At 37.6% G+C, this 21,356-nt stretch overlaps 4 protein-coding genes and 1 non-coding gene across 8 annotated transcripts; 2 read left to right on the top strand and 3 right to left on the bottom strand.

Moving 5' to 3' along the window:
- Positions 1 to 140: 140 nt before the first annotated feature.
- LOC117784178 (probable elongation factor 1-beta) lies at positions 141 to 1,051 on the bottom strand. The gene is made up of 2 exons (XM_034621841.1): positions 890 to 1,051; positions 141 to 786 (listed from the first exon to the last, which is right to left on the bottom strand). Exons 1-2 carry the CDS (start codon positions 967 to 969, stop codon positions 201 to 203), a joined length of 666 nt encoding a protein of 221 aa, XP_034477732.1. The 5' UTR covers positions 970 to 1,051; the 3' UTR covers positions 141 to 200.
- Positions 1,052 to 1,531: 480 nt separating this feature from the next.
- LOC117784585 (protein preli-like) lies at positions 1,532 to 3,288 on the top strand. 3 transcript variants are annotated; one of them, XM_034622349.1, is made up of 3 exons: positions 1,532 to 1,922; positions 2,018 to 2,420; positions 2,486 to 3,288. In XM_034622349.1, the coding sequence occupies exons 2-3, from the start codon at positions 2,106 to 2,108 to the stop codon at positions 2,888 to 2,890; spliced, it is 720 nt and encodes a 239-aa protein (XP_034478240.1). In that variant the 5' UTR covers positions 1,532 to 1,922; positions 2,018 to 2,105; the 3' UTR covers positions 2,891 to 3,288. The 3 variants fall into 3 exon arrangements, with proteins under 3 accessions (XP_034478240.1, XP_034478238.1, XP_034478239.1); XM_034622347.1 differs by having other exon boundaries at positions 2,014 to 2,420; XM_034622348.1 differs by having other exon boundaries at positions 2,004 to 2,420.
- Positions 3,289 to 3,935: 647 nt separating this feature from the next.
- LOC117783146 (chromatin-remodeling complex ATPase chain Iswi) lies at positions 3,936 to 7,922 on the top strand. Its single transcript, XM_034620376.1, has 6 exons — positions 3,936 to 4,106; positions 4,238 to 4,455; positions 4,528 to 4,782; positions 4,846 to 6,958; positions 7,018 to 7,178; positions 7,242 to 7,922. Exons 1-6 carry the CDS (start codon positions 4,059 to 4,061, stop codon positions 7,513 to 7,515), a joined length of 3,069 nt encoding a protein of 1,022 aa, XP_034476267.1. The 5' UTR covers positions 3,936 to 4,058; the 3' UTR covers positions 7,516 to 7,922.
- Positions 7,923 to 8,569: 647 nt separating this feature from the next.
- On the bottom strand, positions 8,570 to 16,549 carry LOC117783145 (proton-coupled amino acid transporter-like protein pathetic). Of its 2 annotated transcripts, none has more exons than XM_034620375.1 (7): positions 16,403 to 16,549; positions 11,965 to 12,071; positions 11,684 to 11,900; positions 10,770 to 10,891; positions 9,593 to 10,073; positions 9,401 to 9,528; positions 8,570 to 9,323 (listed from the first exon to the last, which is right to left on the bottom strand). In XM_034620375.1, the coding sequence occupies exons 2-7, from the start codon at positions 12,069 to 12,071 to the stop codon at positions 8,975 to 8,977; spliced, it is 1,404 nt and encodes a 467-aa protein (XP_034476266.1). In that variant the 5' UTR covers positions 16,403 to 16,549; the 3' UTR covers positions 8,570 to 8,974. The 2 variants fall into 2 exon arrangements, with proteins under 2 accessions (XP_034476266.1, XP_034476265.1); XM_034620374.1 differs by lacking the exon at positions 16,403 to 16,549 and adding an exon at positions 13,347 to 13,502.
- Positions 16,550 to 20,215: 3,666 nt separating this feature from the next.
- Positions 20,216 to 20,287, bottom strand: Trnaa-ugc. Its single transcript has one exon. It is a non-coding gene; the product is annotated as a tRNA-Ala (tRNA).
- Positions 20,288 to 21,356: the final 1,069 nt, after the last annotated feature.

Genomic DNA, 21,356 nt, shown 5'->3' with positions numbered 1-21,356 from the left:
GCGAGAGACTAAGTCTTAGTTCGAAAAGCAATGCTCTTATGTCAAGATGGCGAAGCTTTCGCTCAAACGAATGACTTTGCACACGAACTTGACCGATGCGACGCTCCAATCACAGAAAGCGCAAGAAAGAGACAAATATATATATTAGTTGCTTGAGTTTTATTTAGAATGCTTGTATAGTTGTTGGTTGTTACAAATGCTTAGATCTTGTTGAAGGCAGCAATATCGACGGACTGAACAAAGTCCTCGAACTCCTCAATCTTCTCCTGCAGCAGATCAATGGAGACCTTCTCGTCCTCAATGACGCACATAATCTGCAGCTTGTTGATGCCATAGCCAACTGGGACCAGTTTGGATGCACCCCACAGCAGACCGTCCATCTCGATGGTGCGCACATGCTTCTCCATCTCTTTCATGTCGGTCTCATCGTCCCATGGCTTCACATCCAGCAGCACCGAGGACTTGGCAATCAGGGCGGGTTTCTTTGACTTCTTGGCAGCGTAGGCAGCAACGCGTTCAGCCTTGAGACGCTCGGCCTCCTCATCCTCTTCATCGTCAGAGCCGAACAGATCGACATCATCGTCGTCATCGGCTGGCTTGGCTGCAGCGGCAACTGTGGGCTTGCCACCGGCCAATTGGGGCAGAGGAGCACCGGTCCAGGCGGAACGCTCTCCAGCCTCGAAGGAGGCAATGTGACGGTACCAGCGTGCAACATGTGCGTAGTCACCAGCTGGTGCCTTGCCCAACGCATCGAACACGGACAAATCGGCCTTGCTTGGTGTGTAGCTGAATAGACAAGAACAACATTTTATATATAGCAATTATTTGCATGCCGACGTGGTTTCCGCACATAACCTCACAATAAATAACAGATTCGTTTTGTGCTTACCCGCTAATGTAGCTGTTGTCGGCCAGGAAGTTGTTCAACTCCTTGAGGCCCTGTGGGGTCTTGACATCACCGAAAGCCATTTTTAATGCGTTTATTTATTGTTAAAGTCGCGTTAAATGAATTTGTACCGTGCGCCGTGTGCGTCAACGATGGAAAGTCTGTGCGAAAGAACAAAACGTTGCCACCTGACCAAATGCTGCCGCCCGACCGAAAGCTTGACACCCTGTTAAATTCACCGATCTGGAAAAAGGAGCCATTTTCGTTCACTCATTTAGTTCATTATTCAGTTGGTCAGAGTTGGGCGCCATGTCGCAAATTTTTAAAATGCCCTTACTTTCCAATAAATTAATAATTTTAAGAAAATTTAAAATTCTAAATTTCATAAAATAAAGGTGAACATTTTAATTAAGGTTTGAAGCTTTTCATCCCAAGGGAAGAGAAGTTACATATTTAATTCTTAAAAAAATATTAAAAAAATTTAGACAATTGCAACAAAAATTCTGCAAAAGTTTAAAAAAGTCTAGATTCAAATTTAAAAAATTGACATAAAAAACAAGTTGGAAAAATTTTAAGTTACCACTTTTGACATTTTACCCAAAATTGTACATGTTGCCAGATCGGACAATTTAACAAAGTGTCATCATTTGGGCATAAAATAGCTTACCTCGTCAGCTGTTTCCGGTGGGCTCGCTAATCGAGTAGTTTAATTGGCTTAATTTTTTAAATTATATTAAGCATTTTTATTTGCCAATACAATACAAAAAAAAAGATAATAGTAGTGAATGACGGCAAATTCCATAGAGAGCAGAAAATTGTAATTCATAAAAGGGCTTAAATTGGCAATTACAGCTTCGGCACGGGAAGCACCCTGTGTGCGTGACGCAGTTACACAACGAACGCAAAGAGAAAACAAAATTCTCAGTCTGGACGAGTAGGCCTCGGGAGCAACGATTGGGGCACGGATACAACAACAGCAACAACAACATCAAAAAAAGCATACATTGGAGCTCTGCAGTCCACAGTCTTCAAGAAGGTTCGTTTAACACTCGCTATTTATAGCATTCCCAAAACGCGAACTGCTATTGATTTGTCTTCGGATTTTATGTTCAACAAGAACAACAAACACAGTTCAGGGACGCGGGACACGGGACGCATGCAGTGATTTTCACTTTCGTTCTGGCAACGCTTCTGTGAATCTGTTATCAGTATTGTCGTCATGGTGGTGACCGCGTCAACGTGCCGCACGGAGACCGTGTTCGACTACAGCTGGAAACATGTCGTTTGTGCCTATTGGAACCGATACCCGAATCCGTCCAGCACTCATGTCCTAACCGAAGATACCATCAAGCGTGAGGTGCGCGATGGTAAATTGTATTCACGTCGTCTACTTTCCAAGACCAATCCTGTGCCCAAATGGGGTGCTAGGTTCTACAACAATGTGCCGGTCAAGATTGTTGAGGACTCTGTGCTGGATCCGGTGAAAAAGACGTTTACAACATTTACCCGAAATCTGGGAATGAAGAAAATCATGGTGAGTGACCTTTGAACCTTTGCTTTGCACAAAGACAACTTTAAGCCAATAATTACCTATTTCAGAAAGTCGATGAAATTGTCATATATAGCGAACAAAACGACGGACGGACTTTGGCCATCCGGCGGGCTTACATCAGCTCTCAGGTATTTGGCTTCTCCCGTGCAATTCGCGCCTTTGGCATTGAACGATTTAAGATGAACGGCAACAAGGCTTCCAATGGCTTCAACTATGTGCTGCGACGCATGTTCCCGCAACATCAGCTGACGTCGACGTCAGCGGGACCAGCAACATCCCAACCGGGCACGACTGCGGTAGCTCAGTATGGTGACATGGCCGTGGCAACAGCGAATCACAGCGTCAGCAACAGCAGCAAAACAGAGGCGCTAAAAAAGACGGCGAAAATCGGTTACGAGTTCTGTAAATCCCATGCAAGTAAAATTGCACAATTGTTCTCTGTCAGGAACTGAGATTGCAATGGAAGAGTATTGGAATGTTGCCTGGAATCGAAACGGAGCTCGGCTGGCGCTGTGACAAGCGACCCATATATGTATATATATTCCCATATGTATTCCAAAACACTACAACTTGCTGCATTTCATTCCGTGTGTGTTGAGTTGTTTGAACGGAGGAAGAGCACGTTATGCTCAACACATCAGCGTCATTATAAAAGAAAATGTTATTGATCTTAGATGTTAATAAGAGAGTACGGCTGCATTATTACGTACACTTCGTGTAAAAATTTGGTTTTTATGTAACATATTGTAAATACATATATTTTGTAGAAAATAGATGCGTAGGATACAACAAAACTATTTGTAATGGAACCTTGACACTTAATAAATAATTGACACGGGCTTAAATCGGACGATAAACTAATTTTCTTGCGATGCTAAATAGCTATACAAAAAATCAAATTTCTTAACACCAATCACTAATTCTGTCTAATTCGACAAATTTTTGTTGCTTAAAGAATTCCCATTGTGTAAGAAAGTAAAGTAATACTTATTGTTAACGTAATATTGTTATTTTTTTATAAGTTTATTTATTAATACAATATTATAAAAACCTTACAATATCCAAAGATTTTCGGCTTGTATAATTAACATTTACGAGTTGTTTTTTTAGTTAGCTGCCTTATAAACTTTGGTAACAGTCGCATCAAAAAACGGGCTAGCACCTTGATTCGCAGAAATGAAACTATTTTCATATTTTGATCGAATTAAAAAATGGATGAAATTTAGCAATTTCTATAATTTTAAAAATATTAACAGCTTTTTTTTTTCGAATTTTGTCAAATTTTAGCATTGAATAATTATATTAAATTATACCGCTTCTTCCCCTGAGACATAACAAACTAAACTAAGCTAAACTATTTTTAAGCAAAAAAAAATTATTTAAATTGCGCGCCGTTTGCATTTGGTGTAAGTGACGTGATTAAATAATCGATAAGCGACTCAAAATGGATAGTTCCTATCGATACATCGAGCTCAACGCAACCCCGCAAACGCCACTTTTTCCCGCTGTCGCTCACACACACAGACGCAACAACGCACAACGCTCTCGCTGTGTAAAATAATTTGGAAAACCCAATAATTTATAATAAAAGCTTAAAAACAATCGCCCGACATTTGAAATATGTCGAAAACAGAAGCCGCCGCAGTGGAAGCCACCGAGGAGAACTCGGTAAGTTCTTATGTAGCAAACAAAAGCGGTGCAAAATTTTCGCCTGGAAGCCTGCGAAAAAGACGCCGCATGCCGCTTTCTGGCAAAATTAAAGCAAAAGTTAAATAAATAATTGTTCACACTTTTGGCAGAATGAGACTACCTCGGAGGCGGCAACCAGCTCCTCTGGGGAGAAGGAGGCAGAATTTGACAACAAAATCGAAGCTGATCGCAGCAGACGCTTTGATTTCCTGCTGAAGCAAACGGAGATTTTTACGCATTTCATGACAAACAGCACAAAGAGTCCCACGAAACCGAAGGGGCGACCCAAGAAGAACAAGGACAAAGACAAGGATAAAGATGTGGCCGAGTAAGTGACTCATCTCTCAACTATCTCTAAATTGTAACAATTTTAATTATATATACTTGTAATTTTAATCAGTCATCGACATCGAAAAACGGAGCAGGAGGAGGATGAGGAGCTGCTCGCTGAAGACTCGACAACCAAGGAGATCGTTCGATTCGATGCCTCGCCCGCTTATATTAAAGGTGGTGAAATGCGTGACTATCAGGTACGTGGCCTCAATTGGATGATCTCTCTCTATGAGAACGGCATCAACGGCATCCTGGCCGACGAGATGGGTTTGGGTAAAACGCTGCAGACCATCTCATTGCTGGGTTATCTCAAGCATTTCAAGTGAGTCCCTAACAGTCTTCTTAAACCAGTATGTTATTTAAAATTTATTGCTTACTTCCATAGAAACCAAGCCGGTCCTCACATTGTGATTGTGCCCAAGTCGACGCTGCAGAATTGGGTCAACGAGTTCAAGAAATGGTGTCCATCACTGCACGCCGTTTGTCTCATTGGTGACGCCGACACGCGTACCACATTCATACGAGATGTGCTGCTGCCAGGTGAATGGGATGTGTGTGTCACCTCTTACGAGATGTGCATACGTGAGAAATCTGTATTCAAGAAGTTCAACTGGCGCTACATGATCATCGATGAGGCTCATCGCATCAAGAACGAGAAATCGAAGTTATCAGAGATTCTGCGTGAATTCAAAACCGCTAATCGCCTGCTGATTACGGGAACACCATTGCAGAACAATTTGCATGAATTGTGGGCTCTTCTCAACTTTCTGCTGCCGGATGTCTTCAACTCCGCAGAGGATTTCGATGAATGGTTCAACACAAACACCTGTCTGGGCGATGATGCGCTTGTGACACGTCTGCACGCCGTACTGAAGCCTTTCCTGCTGCGTCGCTTAAAGGCGGAGGTGGAGAAGCGACTAAAGCCCAAGAAGGAAATGAAAATCTTTGTGGGGCTGTCCAGAATGCAACGTGACTGGTACACCAAGGTGCTGCTCAAAGATATTGACATTGTAAACGGCGCTGGCAAAGTGGAGAAAATGCGACTGCAGAACATTTTGATGCAGCTGCGCAAGTGCACCAATCATCCGTATTTGTTCGATGGCGCTGAGCCAGGACCACCCTACACAACCGATACTCATCTTGTGTACAACTCCGGCAAGATGGCCATTCTGGACAAGCTGTTGCCGAAGCTACAGGAGCAGGGATCACGTGTGTTGATCTTCTCACAGATGACGCGTATGTTGGACATTTTGGAGGATTATTGCCACTGGCGTAATTTCAACTATTGCCGCTTGGACGGACAGACTCCACACGAGGATCGTAATCGACAGATCCAAGAGTATAACATGGAGAACAGCACCAAATTCATATTCATGTTATCAACTCGTGCTGGTGGTCTTGGCATCAACTTGGCAACTGCCGATGTGGTCATCATATATGACTCTGATTGGAATCCACAGATGGATCTACAGGCTATGGATCGTGCCCATCGTATTGGCCAGAAGAAGCAGGTGCGTGTGTTCCGTTTGATCACCGAAAGCACCGTTGAGGAAAAAATTGTGGAGCGTGCCGAGGTTAAGTTGCGCCTGGACAAAATGGTCATTCAAGGCGGTCGTCTCGTAGATAATCGTGCCCAGCTAAACAAGGATGAGATGCTTAACATAATTCGCTTTGGCGCCAATCAAGTATTCAGCTCCAAGGAGACGGACATCACCGACGAGGACATTGATGTTATATTGGAGCGGGGCGAGGCAAAAACCGCCGAGCAGAAGGCTCAACTGGACAGCATGGGCGAGAGCTCGTTGCGTACCTTTACCATGGACACCAACGGCGAAGCGGGCACCTCTTCTGTATACCAGTTCGAGGGCGAGGATTGGCGCGAGAAGCAGAAACTTAATGCACTCGGCAACTGGATTGAGCCTCCTAAGCGTGAGCGCAAAGCTAACTATGCTGTGGATGCCTATTTTCGAGAGGCACTGCGTGTATCTGAGCCAAAGGCCCCTAAGGCGCCACGCCCACCCAAGCAGCCCATTGTCCAGGACTTTCAGTTCTTTCCACCTCGCCTGTTCGAGCTGCTAGATCAGGAGATTTATTACTTCCGCAAGACTGTCGGCTACAAGGTGCCCAAGAACACAGAGCTCGGCTCGGAGGCCAGCAAAGTGCAGCGCGAGGAGCAGCGTAAAATTGATGAAGCTGAACCCTTATCCGATGACGAGATTCTTGAGAAAGAGACGTTGTTGTCGCAGGGATTCACCGCCTGGACAAAGCGTGACTTTAACCAGTTTATCAAAGCCAACGAGAAGTATGGACGCGATGACATTGAGAACATTGCCAAGGATGTCGAGGGCAAAACGCCAGAAGAGGTCATCGAATACAATGCCGTGTTCTGGGAACGTTGCACCGAACTGCAGGACATCGAACGCATCATGGGGCAGATTGAGCGCGGCGAGGGCAAAATTCAGCGACGATTGTCCATTAAAAAGGCTCTCGATCAAAAGGTGTGTAATGATTTTATTTCAAGTCTTTATTTAATATAAATTTCGTATTGCTTTCGCAGATGTCACGTTACCGCGCACCTTTCCATCAGCTGCGTCTGCAGTATGGCAATAATAAGGGCAAGAATTATACAGAAATCGAAGATCGCTTTTTGGTTTGCATGCTGCACAAATTGGGCTTCGACAAGGAGAACGTCTACGAGGAGCTGCGCGCGGCCATACGGTAGGACCCGTAGTATATTCTGTAATATATAATTATAATCATTTTAATTCTTTTTGGATGCAGTGCATCGCCACAGTTCCGTTTTGACTGGTTTATTAAATCACGCACGGCGTTGGAGCTGCAGCGACGCTGTAATACGCTGATCACGCTCATTGAGCGGGAGAATCTTGAGCTAGAGGAGAAGGAGCGAGCCGAGAAGAAGAAGAAAACACCCAAGACACCTGGTAGCAGCAGCAGCACAAGCACCCCAGCACCGCCGCCACAACCGAAAGCGAATCAGAAACGCAAAAGCGAAGTGGTTGCCACCAGCTCCAATGCTAAAAAGAAGAAGAAGTAAAGCAGGAGAAGGAATATCAAATAAACTCATGAGACGTCACATAGGACGTAGATGATGATTATAATTATATACAATAATATTAATTACACAACTTTCACATGAGATTCAGCTCCGCACAGCATTAGTTGGTAATCAAATACACCACACACACATACACAAGCAAACAAAACCACAATCAATCTATGGCATGTCATAGTTATATGTGTTTGTAGTTCATAGTTCATCCAGTTGCAAACCATTTGGGGCGCATTATTATAAACAAAATCGATTATTTTTATTACATACTATTATTAATATATTCTATATGCGCGCCGCTGTATTCTATTCCACTTAATTGTATTTTGTTTGTAAGTCTCAAGTTATCTGTACTGTATATGTATGAAAAATAGTGCTACAAACCGAAAAAATCGATGTTTTTTTATTCTTGATGAAAGAGAAAAGGAACAAACCACATTATGGCACATTGATAGTGCTCCACCTTCAAGATTGTCATAACTCTTTTAAAGAAACAATATTTGAATTGGCATACTTACTTTTACACAATATAGAAGAGGAAAATCGTGTTTTTTGAGTTATGTCAGTCCTGGTGTAAATGACCAATATTTAAACTGTTTATATTTAAACAATTACAAGTCTTCTTTTTTGTTACTCACTTGTCGGTGCGGTACGGATCAGATCATTATAACATACTATATAGCTTTCATAGGAAAAACCGGCTGAAAAATTAATTTTTGTATTGAACATTTTTGTGTGACTGGCCGCTATACTTTCAAACTCATTGAACACCAAAATATGATTCATAATATCATGAATTAAGGATATTATCTTTGCATATTATCTTGACATCGATTAAACTGAGTTTATTTAACTACACTGGGTAAGGATTATTTCAAAATGACCAATTCTGAATAATAAAGAGAGAAGACAAGGATCATAGGTTTTCCAAAATCGTTTTCCATTTAAGACAATTAATATATTTGAATTTTAATTATAATTAAACATTTTATTTATTGATTATGTCAACGCGTAAAAAATAATGTTCTTTAGCTTAATATATAGGATTATAAATTCTATGGATTGCGTTTTAATTAAAATAGCACATACAAATACACATTCGTGTATATACTCGTAAATACATAAATACTTAGATATGCATTGTTAAGTATATGGTACAGATACAGGTACTTACTAGGCACACATAAGACAAACATATATGTGCGTGTGTTATTATCGGTGCTAAAGCTTAAGAATTAATATCATCTTGTTAATGCAGTCCAGCGGCAGCTACTTGGCCATGTTCAACATGGCATTCTGGGAAGCTTGTTGCTATTATGTAGAATTCTATTCCCGCCCTCCAGATGGAGCACCTGCATCTAAGTTAACAGTTAATACTACTTAAGTGTCGTGGCAGAATTGTTGTGGCGATCTCGATCTCTATGTCGATATCGATCTTCTTCCACTAATCCTCTTCCTTGGGATTAATCATCTCATCAATACTGGCCGCAGAGCCGGCAATCAAAGCCAAGATGGCGAATATACCAAGCAGAACATTCTTGATTAGCTTCCATTTGCAGAAGCCTAGACGATCGGGCCACATGTAAACGGTCTCCACAACACTGGGCACAAAGATGCCCAGCAACGAGAAGAAAATGGCGCCCACCAAACTGATGAATGGCTCCAGATTGGGAATGCCCGCGGCAATGCCACCACTGACCAGGATAATACCAGTACGTAACAGAATCTGCACCATGTTGTGCTTCTCCGGGCTGAACTTGTGCTGAATCTTGCGCCACAACACCTCATTGGGCCTAAGAAAAATAACAGACACCAGTTAAAAAAAAATATATATATATAAATTGAAAGGGATTCCCTTTTCTTTACTTACACATAGAACTGCAGGCCGTAGGTGAAGAGTATAGCTACTGCCATCAGCAGCTTGGCAGTATCTCCGAGCCAATCACCATCGGGAAGATTTAGCGTAATGCTGCCTCGCACCGAATCGCCGAATCTCACCTGCAAAATGAAATAAATTCAATGAGCAACAGGAAATCCATTTTTGAGTTATTTATCGACTTACATAGCCAAGGAATCCAATGACACCGTATAAGAGGACCACAGTAATCATAGCCGTGTTCAGCACTCCGGGACATCCAAGGAATTGGGAAGGTTTCTTCATTGAGTTCTCTACAGGCATGACTACACCGATGCCTTCCATGGCAAAGATGACAGTAGCAAAGAATAAGGGAATGTGGGCAGCTGGGGCAATCAGCGGCTTGTCGGAGAAATCCAATGGCTCATCGAACATGAAGTACAGTGTAATGGCAAAGGTGACCACAATGAAGATATTGGCCATCATCGAGAAGGGCACCAGCCACTTGAGGTTCCTGATTTGGCCAATAAACAGGCAGGGTATTACTGTCATTGCAATATAGATCCTCACATCCCACTTTAGACCCAGGTCATAGTTGATGACATCGTGGAAAGAGGTGGCTATGAAGACCATGTAAACACAGGCGGCCGCATAATACGTTGCCATCAAACCGATATCCACAAATTGCCTGTGAATAGATAACGTAAGATAAGATAAGATATAATTGAATAGATCAAAAACTAGAAAATGATGATCAATCATTAAAGGGAACAGTATTCAAATTTTGACACAATGTGTCTGTCGAATCTATAGATTAGGGAGTACAAAAGGATCACAATAGATCATCATTAGGTTGATATGAAGTTATCATCAATGGCAATAAGATAGCAGGCTTTTATCACAACTAAAAAGTATTTAGGTATAAAATCCATAGATTAGAAAGTAAAATAAAATAGATCAACAGCATATTGATACGTAATATAAAAGTCTTAACAAAAAGTATGTAAACTGAACCATAATCTGTGGAAGTAACAGCTTAAATTGTATTAAAAATTAAAATTCATTAATTGATGTTGCAGAATTTTAAGAATTTCATTCCGTTCCCCATATTTATTATACCCTCAGTAACTTTTAGATTAGAACTGCATTTACTTTCAACAGGAAATGGTTTAATCCTAGTTAAGACCTTTCTTTTTGTTTCATTAATATTTCTCGTTATCTAATCATGAGAAATATTTTTAAGATAAAAAGAATTTTGAATAATACGATATTAATGTGAATATAAGCTTAAATGAACAGTAACAATTATCAATTGACCAAAAAATAAAAGTGGACTTGATGAACTTAATTGCTTAATGGATCGTGACCATATGTTAGTACTTACTTGGCAAAGTTGGAATAGCGTCGCATCGATTTCGGGCCATACTCAAAAACCTTTTCGGCTGTTTCCGCATAACCCAGAGCTGGCACTTTGGCATCGCGGCAAATGTTATGCGATGTTTTTACCTATAAAGATAGAGAAATATGATTATTTACTTCTGATATTAAGCTCTATAAAATACATATAGTATCTTAGCCAATAATGTATGCTATGTTATCTCTGTAAATCATTGAAATTCTTTTAATTGTTTACATTATATTTATTTTAAAAAATGTGCTCTCACTGTTCCCTTTCTTAAATGTCATATATATACGAGTATTTGTACTTATGACAACGATTATCGTAAATAAATCACGATTGCTTTGTCAACTGTCTGACATTGCAGAACACTACGTAATACGTAAGTTTAGATAACACCGATTGAGTGTACATCTACAATGAATATGTATGTATGTTGATAAACTAGTACTAACAGCATAATTAATCGCTACCATTATTTGGCTTAATCCAATTTTTACTCGACTGAAATTAAAGCCATAAATCAGCGTCTGAAGTGGTTCTATATATATTGAGATTTTTGTGCTGATTTTACGTAATCTTTCCCAAAGTAGAATTATTTATAACTTAATTTTGATGGCTTCTTAAACACTTGCCATTTCCAGGAAATAACTTTAGAGTTAAAGTAGATTGATCATAAATATTTGGCCAGACAATTAGACAGACAGTTTTTGTTATCCGTATTGCGAATGTTGCACCCTTATCGAAGCCTTTGCATTTGCCGAATGTTTACAAATGCTTACACGGCTAGAAATTGGAATCAAACATGAATATCAGCGGCTGTTAATTAAATCCCCAAAAATCCCCAGACGATCAAATGCTTTTGGTCAGGTGCTAATAATGAAGATTTGGTTACTTACCAAAATGTGAACACAGTGTGTGCAGAGAAAGCCCACGATGAGGGTCATTACGCCACCAAAGACCAGACCGGCATTGTGAAAGGCCATGGGCATGGCCAGAATTCCAGTGCCCAGGGAACTTTTCAGTAAATGGGCCAAAGCACCGCCAGCGCTGGCTCCATTAGGATCACGATTCTCAAATGGATCGTAGGGTCCGTCCTCCTCCGTCAAGTTGGCTCTATCATGAAAGGTCAAGCATATGGATTATTTAATTTATGTGCAACTGCAACGGTTGAACTCACTTGGAGTTGAAGTCACTCATGACTGCGGTGGCATAGGATGGCGGCTTTTTCGGTGGTGCTGTTTCTGCCGGTTCCGAGTCCGGCGTATAGGCCTTATTATCAGTCATCTGTAGTTAAAGAAAGTGAATTTGGTTAAACGCTTGGGAAATTCAGGTTGCCATGGCTAATCCACTCCAGAGATTGGCCAAGCGCATGCCAGCGGTATCTTATCAATGCCAGTTCAAGTGCCAGTCTTTATTATAATTTTACACGCTGTCGGGACAGTTTCCCTTTAATAAGAACTATACGATCGTTATCTGATTTTCTTTAGCCGTCCGGCCAACAATAACAACTGAAAATGTGGACTGCGTTCATAAATTTTATTTATTGTTTACGGTCAGATTATTGTACTCGTAATTTCGATATTGAACTAATAAAACTCATTGAAAATTCGCAGCCGTAAATTCCCGTGAGGCACATAAATGCTTTGGGCCATATCCGAGTGCATAAAAGCTTTCATGGTCATGTGACCAATGGACGTCAAGGCTGGCGATCAAAGGGTTCAACAAGAACGCGTCATTTAAAATTTGATTAGTCTAATCACTGGAAAGTATTATTTATATTACACTTCTAATATGTACATATGTTCATTTGCGGACATTTATGAATTGATAAGATTTAAGACACACTTAAGGTGCACGTGGCTAGTTCCTAAGTTTATGTTCTGATAATTCAAGGTCCTAAAGTCGTTAAACAATCAGGAAATAATTATAAATAAATCATTAATACGCTTTAATGGAGTTAAAAGTGGCAAATGCAAAAATATAGCTTAAGATGTTCTGTAAAAAACAAGTACCTAAGAAATCAGAAAAAAAAATGTATATAATTTAACTATGCTCAATTGTTTGCAAAGGGCATTATCCTTAATTTTTTATATATGTACTTCCGATTTTGTTAATATCATTAACTTTAAAACCTAGAGTATTCAAAACAGTGAACAGTTCTCTCTGCCAATGTCATTAAATTTATTTAAAATCTTGAAACGTTTTTTAAACGGAAATATGAAACTAGATCTTTTACCCTGAAAATGAGCGATTTCACTAGAACAAAGCGTATAAAATCAAAAAACCATACAGTATTTAATTCTGAAAAGCGCTAACAAACAAGTTTTCATGACGCTATAACTAAAATATATCAATAAAATCGAGATTATTGTCATAAATATTTTTATCTTGCTAATTTATTAAAAATAATTATCTGATGAAATGAATGACAATTAATGTCCAAATAAATATAAGAACGAGTATATTTTGAGGTATTTGCTTAGTTCAATGATCGTTTATTTATGTGTCTACTTCAACTGCTTTGTTAAATTGTAATTTTTATTGTTAAAGTTAACTTACGTTTTAGCCAAGACGCTTAATATGGTTTAGAGGAAGCACTTGTTGGTCGAACCGATCGCGTCCTCGAGCCAAAAGCAACTGAAATATTGGCCGGCGCCAATAGCGGGAATTGAGCCCAAAGACGTAAAGTCGAAAAGGTGTCAGAACGTGTCCATGTGATAAGACGGCTAAAGGCAAATACCAACCAGTGGTAATTAATAAAGCAACAGGCACAAACAACAAGCAGCATTTGGAAATACTCGTTATAAACACTCAAAGCTACCTTTAAAATCAATTATAACACTCTACTGATAACTGATAGCTTAGCGATAAGCAGTTACTGGTAACGCCCCTTATTGAAAACTGATTTAGAGAGTATCAAAAAGATGGTTGAACTATTTGATATATGCACATTTAATTTAAACTTGATGTGTTTTCCAATGAGCACGAAAGGGAAATTTACTGTCTATAATTGGCATTAAGTGTAGCAATAATACGAATATGATTAATAAATATGATGTCTATTGTTTTCTAGTTTAACTGATTAGATTAATTTCGACCCAAGTAGGATTACATATAAGTATTATATTGTATTGTTTCGATATAATATAATGTAGAACTTGTCGACATTGACACCCTTTATAATTATTGTTATCACTGTTAAAGACAATTTCAATTCTTGGTATCTATCTACATTCAGTTACAATAATTGGGAGTTACCTAGTTATTGGAAATTATGGGTCAATCGAAGCTATATCTTTACGGCCCGTCATAAAAGTACCAACGGATCGTAATTTATGAAATCATGAAAACCTTTGAGTTGCTATTATATTTTTATTTTTATTTTTACTTAGTTTCTTGCCAGTCGGCGATTATTATTGCCCCGTAGATTTATACAATGGCCCATATCACGCGCACGACAACGCTCGTGAATCATAACGGGCGTTTGATTAGTTTTCTATGTCATATCACTGTCCACAAATATAGATGTATTATTTATGCTCATTCACACTTGATTGGCATCGTAATTAGGCAAATGATTTAATTAAAATATTGTTAAAGTGCGTCACTAATTTATGATTATGCTAAAATTTTTATTTCAACGACTTCTCTTCAGTGATATTCCCAGTACTTGTTAACCAAGAAACAGGATACATCTACAAAATTTGTTAATGGAGTTTTTAATGAGCGGAACAGACACAAAAAGTAAAATATACTTTTATATTACTTGGAATCAATAAATTGCTCCTTTTGATTTTGTATATACGCGTATGATTCTCAGATGGCTCTAAGATTTCTAGAAGATATCTTAAGAAATTAATTTAGGTGATGGTAAAAATTATATACTATGCATCTATAGATTTATTATTTTTGTTCCACTAAACTAAAAAAATTCTAGAGATATTTTTCATCACCATAATAACAAGTCAAATCTAATATTTAATCAAATACTAAATTTAACAAAAAGTTTTTTTCTATAAACTATTTTGAAGTCAGAAAGATGCATATTGAATCTTCATTTTTTCAACCAACCTGTTGATGCAGTCTTCCCCCTCTCTTTTCTTCACCTCTTATTTCTTATCTTCCTCTCCTGCTTCCTTGCATTCATTACATAAAAAAACCTTTATTAAATCACAATACAATCATTACGTTTGTTTTTGTTTCACTCCGTAATTGTGGGAAAGAGGATATTGCACTTTATTTACCTTCCTTTTTAGCTGATATACATATTAATATCTTGAGCAAAGCCCTAATTTAGGTATACTGGTAAATGGTACCGTTAAATGTAAATTATTATGTGAATTCAATTAATATCTGTCGATCGTATCGAATTTTAGGTCAATGAATTGCATTAATGCCAAATTTAGTAAAATGAATTTAGACCGCTTTTTTCGCTGCTTTCCGAAGAGTTTCTCATTTCTCATATCAAGTTTTTTATTTTTTTCCTTCTTTTTTGTTGTCTTCTGCATCGATCGATTCACGTGATCTGTACTCAAAACGAGTGATTCAATAACGCAATTCATCAATTCTCGAGAGACATTCATTGAGTTCCCCCCTCTTGCCAATTGGGGACAGGTTCACTTTCGATATGCAAAATTTGATTGAGGCATGCGCCGCATAATTAATGAAGTAGACGTAATATTGAACTTGCATATGCAATTATATCTCATTATCAATGAGCTGCTTCATATGCATTAATAATGAGGTAGCCTTGTCCTGTTATTATGTAAGATCGCTGAGAACAGTCACGTTAATTGGATTTATTGCAACCTATAGGCAGTATTTTAAAGCTAAGTAGCTAAGAGATAAAACTAAGTCAATAATCTTTTACGATATCAAATCAACTTGTTGTCGCCCCTTATCAGAAGTTTGTCTACAGATTTCGAGCATTAGAGGCCACTGACTTGCGTTTGACATTAACTTTCTGACAAATCTACAGTGGAAATCCAAAAGATTTGATTGCTTATGAATTTTCAATTCAAAATGAGTTTAATGGGCTGAAATTTATACAATTATCGTGATTTAATTCTTGCGAGATAATAATTGTAGATAATTAATTTTAATTACTACACGAATTGTAGCATCATATACAAAATTAATTACATTCTAATCGACTAGAAAATACCCTGCATGTAGTTATCAAATACCTTTTTCTTGAATAAATTCATTGTTTATTATCTTATCGTTATAAAGCTCTTAAGATTACTTAAGGGCGTGGATATTTGCTACAATGAATTTTAATAATTCTATTAAATTTGAAAAATTTAATGTTCTTATGATACATATAATTTATGCAAAATGTTATGCCCTTCTCAGCTCTTATTTTTAATGGGTGTTATTATTGAAAACTAAAGCGTAAAGTTTTTTGTTATTCAAGTGTTGACAATGCATTAAAATTACACAAGCCATAATTATTCTATTATTTTTTATTTTGCACCGTCTATAATTACTAAAAATTTAGATTTGACATGCACGTAGAGTTCTAGATCTGTTTCTATTATTTTTAAAAAACATTAACAGATCATCATAAAGTTCGTAATACTTTTTTGTATTGACTGAGATATCTTTGTAATTACCTTTGAGAAACTGTTGCTTATTTGATTATAGTAATATTCAATGTATTTTGCACAATATTGTCTTTATGTGTTTATGCGTTGGCCAATTTGTTTGGTCTTAACATTGACACGAATCGAATTTTGGCACCTTTGCGTTAATTATCGCCAGCAAATCGCCTGGACGAATCGCGCACAAATCGCGTGCGCTTGTCAACAAACAATTGGGTTTGTCGGAATTAGCAACAGATAATATTATTTTACGCAAAGCAATTGTTTTTAATGATTTTGTTTTGTTTAAATACTTTCGGCAACTTTATCACTTAATGCTTAACCGATAAATTAGTCTATTAAAAACGCACGCAATTTCCCGAGCTCTTAACTGTTTTGACTTTTGTTGTTAACTCTCCGGCGATCACTTAGTGACTGATATTAATCCAAAGTATGTGCCTGAATTTGTTGCTGCTGCCGCTGCTGTTGCTGCTGTTGCTGCTGCCGGCGACAACAGCAACTGCAAAGCGCGGCTATAAAACACACACTCACACACACACAGATCTTTACACCTGTCTGAAGAGATACAAGGAGACACATCGGTGCGGGCAATTAGCGCAACTGACAATAAACGCCACCGTGACGCAGGTGGGGCGAAGTCGGCCTCTCTCTCAGCGTATGTGTGTGTGTGTGTGTGTGTGTATACATGTGTGTGTGCTTTCTATATCATTCAACTTTGGTCATTTTCAGCGAGACAAGTCTGCCATGGGTTCCATTGCTCATACGCAGCGTTGCCGCTGCTCGCACATAGGGTGAAGACGCAGCAGATGCACCGGCAACAACATCAGCAACCACAAAACACAAAAAAATACCTCTACTTATAGCCATTAAGATAAACTAAAGGCCGAGTATATACATATATAAAACAGAGTATTGAAATTTTAACTGATAAGTCGTGTCTTAAGTAAGGCATATAAAATGTTACGTTATCTAAGCGTAGTAACAATGAACTTACCTAAAAACAAAGAAAAATATATTAATAAGACATATGTACATCATATACAAAGTAACATTTTTTTGAATGAAAACTTCTTGTGAAGTATAAATAAACTAATCTTTTCCAAGTTCTACAATAATTGAGCTTACTACTATTATTTATTTATAGTTAACTGAAATCTCAAGTACATTAGAAAATATATTTAATTTATTATATAAATTTAATTGCTTTATATTCTTGTATTGACAATGAATCGACACCCTGTACTCAAAAGAGACACAGTGTCTGCCAGCATCATAATGATCATCATCATTATCAGCATCGGCTGCTGCTTTTTCACTGTTACTCCAATTTGAGAAGCATCGATGAGGGGATTGGGGGCAATGTGGAGGCAAATTGGAGTGCATTGAACATTGCATCTTAAGAATTTGTCAGGCGCCTTAAAAAGCGTTGGGTGGTTGTGACTGTGGCTGTCTTTGTTGCTGTGATTGTGGTTGGGTGGTTCCCTGCCAAGGCACCGGCCAATAATCAAGAGTACTTTAACATGGCAATTACTTAGTTTGTGTACATTGTTGTTATTGTTATTGTTGGTTTTGTTGGTGGTGGTGTTAGTGTTGTAGTCGCCTTGAGGCTTCTCTTTAAGTCAGATCATGGAGTTTTGTGATTAACTTGTTTCAAGTGGCCATCGTTGTTGTTGCTGCTGGTGTTGCACTCGTTTGCCCGATTTTGTTGTCTGTCCATAAAATATGAAACGTTTAAATTGTTGTTGTGGTGGTTGTTGTTGCCGCTGTTTCATTCAGTGGGGCAGTGGAAAATTTTTATACACTAATTGTAATGCAATTTTCACGTGCTGCGCATTTTGAAATTATTTCGAGTTCAGTTTTTGTAGTTATCTGAATTATCTGTGTTGGTTGTCTGTCATTGATTTATGCCAATTTATTTTCTGTAATTTTCAAATTAAATGTTAATGTGCAATTAGTTAAACCATTTGTTATTAGATTTAAAAAAATCTCAGATAAAAAGATAAAAAACTAACACGAAAATACGCGACAATTCTTATATCTTAAAGTGATGCAATCGAACAAATTGATTTCTTGTTAATTTGTTAGCTGGTGTATCTTTAATTAGTGGTACAAAAGATAAAGATAAAAAGAATAAAATAAATGCGTAACACATGACGTATACGCAATGCAGAGCCTTGACTAGAAACTAGAGGGTTATTTATTGAGTTTATATGGAATGCAATGCTTAAAGATATAGATAAATAGCATTGAAAGGGCAAGCGTTATCAGACAGTTCAAGTACTATATTGACCCAGATATAAAGTTTTATTGTAAATATTCATTTACAAGAATGTTTATAGAATAACGCAATCAAAACATGTTTTTAAAATGAAATATAAAAAAATTGCATCAAATAAGGGATTTCATTATCATTATTACAAAAAATGCATTCTAAATCGTGACTTGATTTTGCAATTGTTTCTTTGTTTTGTAATATGATTATTGCAAACACTTAACATGTCTCTTTTTTTAAGTGTCAAATTCCTGGAAAAATGTTTCATTTGAGTTATGTATAACATTGGTTACAGGGTGCTTCCCCATGTTCCTTCATTACAATGCGAATCGCGAACAAAGATTTTTTTAAATGCTTTGAAACTCGTTTTTTGTTGTTTCTTTTTCACGCAAATTCCACTGCTCGTTATATTATTGTGGATTATTGTTAATAAAATTAATGTGTATAAACAAATCGACATGCTTCCGCATTTGGGTTCCGGAATTGCCTTCAGCCTGTCTAAACCCGTAGCTTTGCAATGATGTTTTGGGATCGGGTTCCTTCGGTCACTGTTCGAGTTCATCATATTAGTAATTAATTAGTTAATTGATTAGTATGCAAAGTGTGCTCTTTAGATTGTCGCATCAGATTCGCACATATTATTCGTACTCGTATCCGAGACTGAGTCATGTCGATCTCATGTGTGAGTTAGTTAAAACACAAACACACTCTCCGATCGAGTCAAGACTCGACAATCGACCTTGCATGATGTCAAATACATTTGATGTCGCATGTTAATTGAATGGGCGTTTGATGTTCTCCAGTGCTTACCTGTGGCAAAAAAAAAGTATTAATATTACAGGCGTGTCAGAGAGTGCAATTGGGTCATCAGTTATAGGAAACAATCGGTTCATGATGTCTGCCTCCTTGACAAAACGCAACCGAAGCTGGTTTTTTGTTTTACCTACCAGTTAGCGCCTCCCATTCAAAACGCTTCATACTTATTTTAATTTATTACATTTTTTGCTTTGTTTTCAGCACCCACCTCAGAAAACAAAAGGTCTTTGTTTGCATTGACACCCCCAAAAAAAATCAGCGGACCTGCAAAATAACTTGCTTACGAGATTATATGTATATGTTTGTTTACACAATTTTATGCATATTTGAAGAACATAAAACTTTGACTAAGGAATACTAAATGTATCTGTGTACTTCATGAATGGGGCGACTTTCTAAACATATCTAATAAAAGTTCTATGGAAATTTCTGTTTCCGCATAGTTGGAGGTGGATTATAAGTATATGCAGTCAGAACAAAAAAAATCACGTGGAAAGCTGAACTGTGACTTAATTGCAGTAATTAGCATTTGAAATGACTAAGTGCAGTAACAATTTGGATCTGTCTCAATTTATTTACGTACTGTGGACAGCTTGATTTTTGATCTGATCTGCGACTATAACAATGATTTGCAATTTAATTTGATTCTATATCCTGAAGTAGGCACAATATTTTAAACAAATTAATAAATAAAGAACGGTAAGGAATTAAATACAAAAAAAAAAGTAATTAATTGCTGGAGATGCCGGGGATTGAACCCGGGGCCTTTCACATGCAAAGCGAACGCTCTACCACTGAGCTACATCCCCTACCTTGAAATAGCTCGTGCAAAAACGCAACATAGGTGGCGAAGTTTTCGCAAACAGACAAAAGGTGGCGCAGTAAGCGGTGCCGTCAGTAAATGAGCCAGCAATATGATCAATAAACTGAATAAGGCGAGCAATTTAAATTATGTTCTAGCTCTTAGCAATAATTTGGCAAAAATTAACAATTTAATGATTTTTTTTAATTCAAAATTAGATAAAATAAAGGTGAATATTTTTCGTTGTGCATCTGGCTGAGTAGTTGAATTTAATTAAATCCAAAAATTTGACAAAATTTTCAAAATTCTAGCTAAGCTATTTTATAGCTAGATCTCGCTATTTTCAGAATTCGTTTGCTAGAAAAAATTTTCAAATTACTATTAGCTGGAAATCTAGCTATTTTAATTATACATTAAGCTAAGTTTTGCAATTAATATTTTTGGTAAAAACTGTGCAAGTGGCACACAATAACAAGTTTATGTGGCTTATAGACAGAAAAAGTTAGTTTCCCCTAAAAACTGGCCAGCACTGTTTTGGAAGACTGCCACCAGGTGCGAAGGCTGCCACCCTACAAAATTTTCGGATCTGGCTAGATTTTTTGTACTTAAAAGAACAAGTACATTTTCGGAATTGGGTGTTTTCATTTTTGTACTTAATTTCGGATTTTTTTTTCTAACTTCTGTTTCCAAAGGCTGACGAACTTCAAACCTTCATTAAAATGTTTACCTTAATTTTGTCTAATTTTGAATTTTAAATATTTTTCAAATTATTAATTTATTTCAAAGTTAGTGAATTTTTAAATTCGACTTCCCTACATTTAAATTTTCCAGTGTGGCCACATGAGATTCAGTATTTCTTAACTACCATCTCTAATATACCAGAACAGACCGGTATATTTTAGGTATAATATTTAACGACGTTACTCCTCATTAGCACATTGCTTCTCCGAAAAACGATGAGGACTTTGTCTAATTATACAACACAATGGACGTTTGATAAATAAATTTAAAAAGTTTATGTTAAAGAATGTGGTTTTTTTTTCCACAATAAAAAGTTGGCAGCACTGCACTTCACA

The sequence above is a fragment of the Drosophila innubila genome (assembly GCF_004354385.1).
Source record: "Drosophila innubila isolate TH190305 chromosome 2R unlocalized genomic scaffold, UK_Dinn_1.0 1_C_2R, whole genome shotgun sequence".
Taxonomy (NCBI): domain Eukaryota; kingdom Metazoa; phylum Arthropoda; class Insecta; order Diptera; family Drosophilidae; genus Drosophila; species Drosophila innubila.
This window is presented reverse-complemented; position numbering and strand designations above follow the sequence as displayed.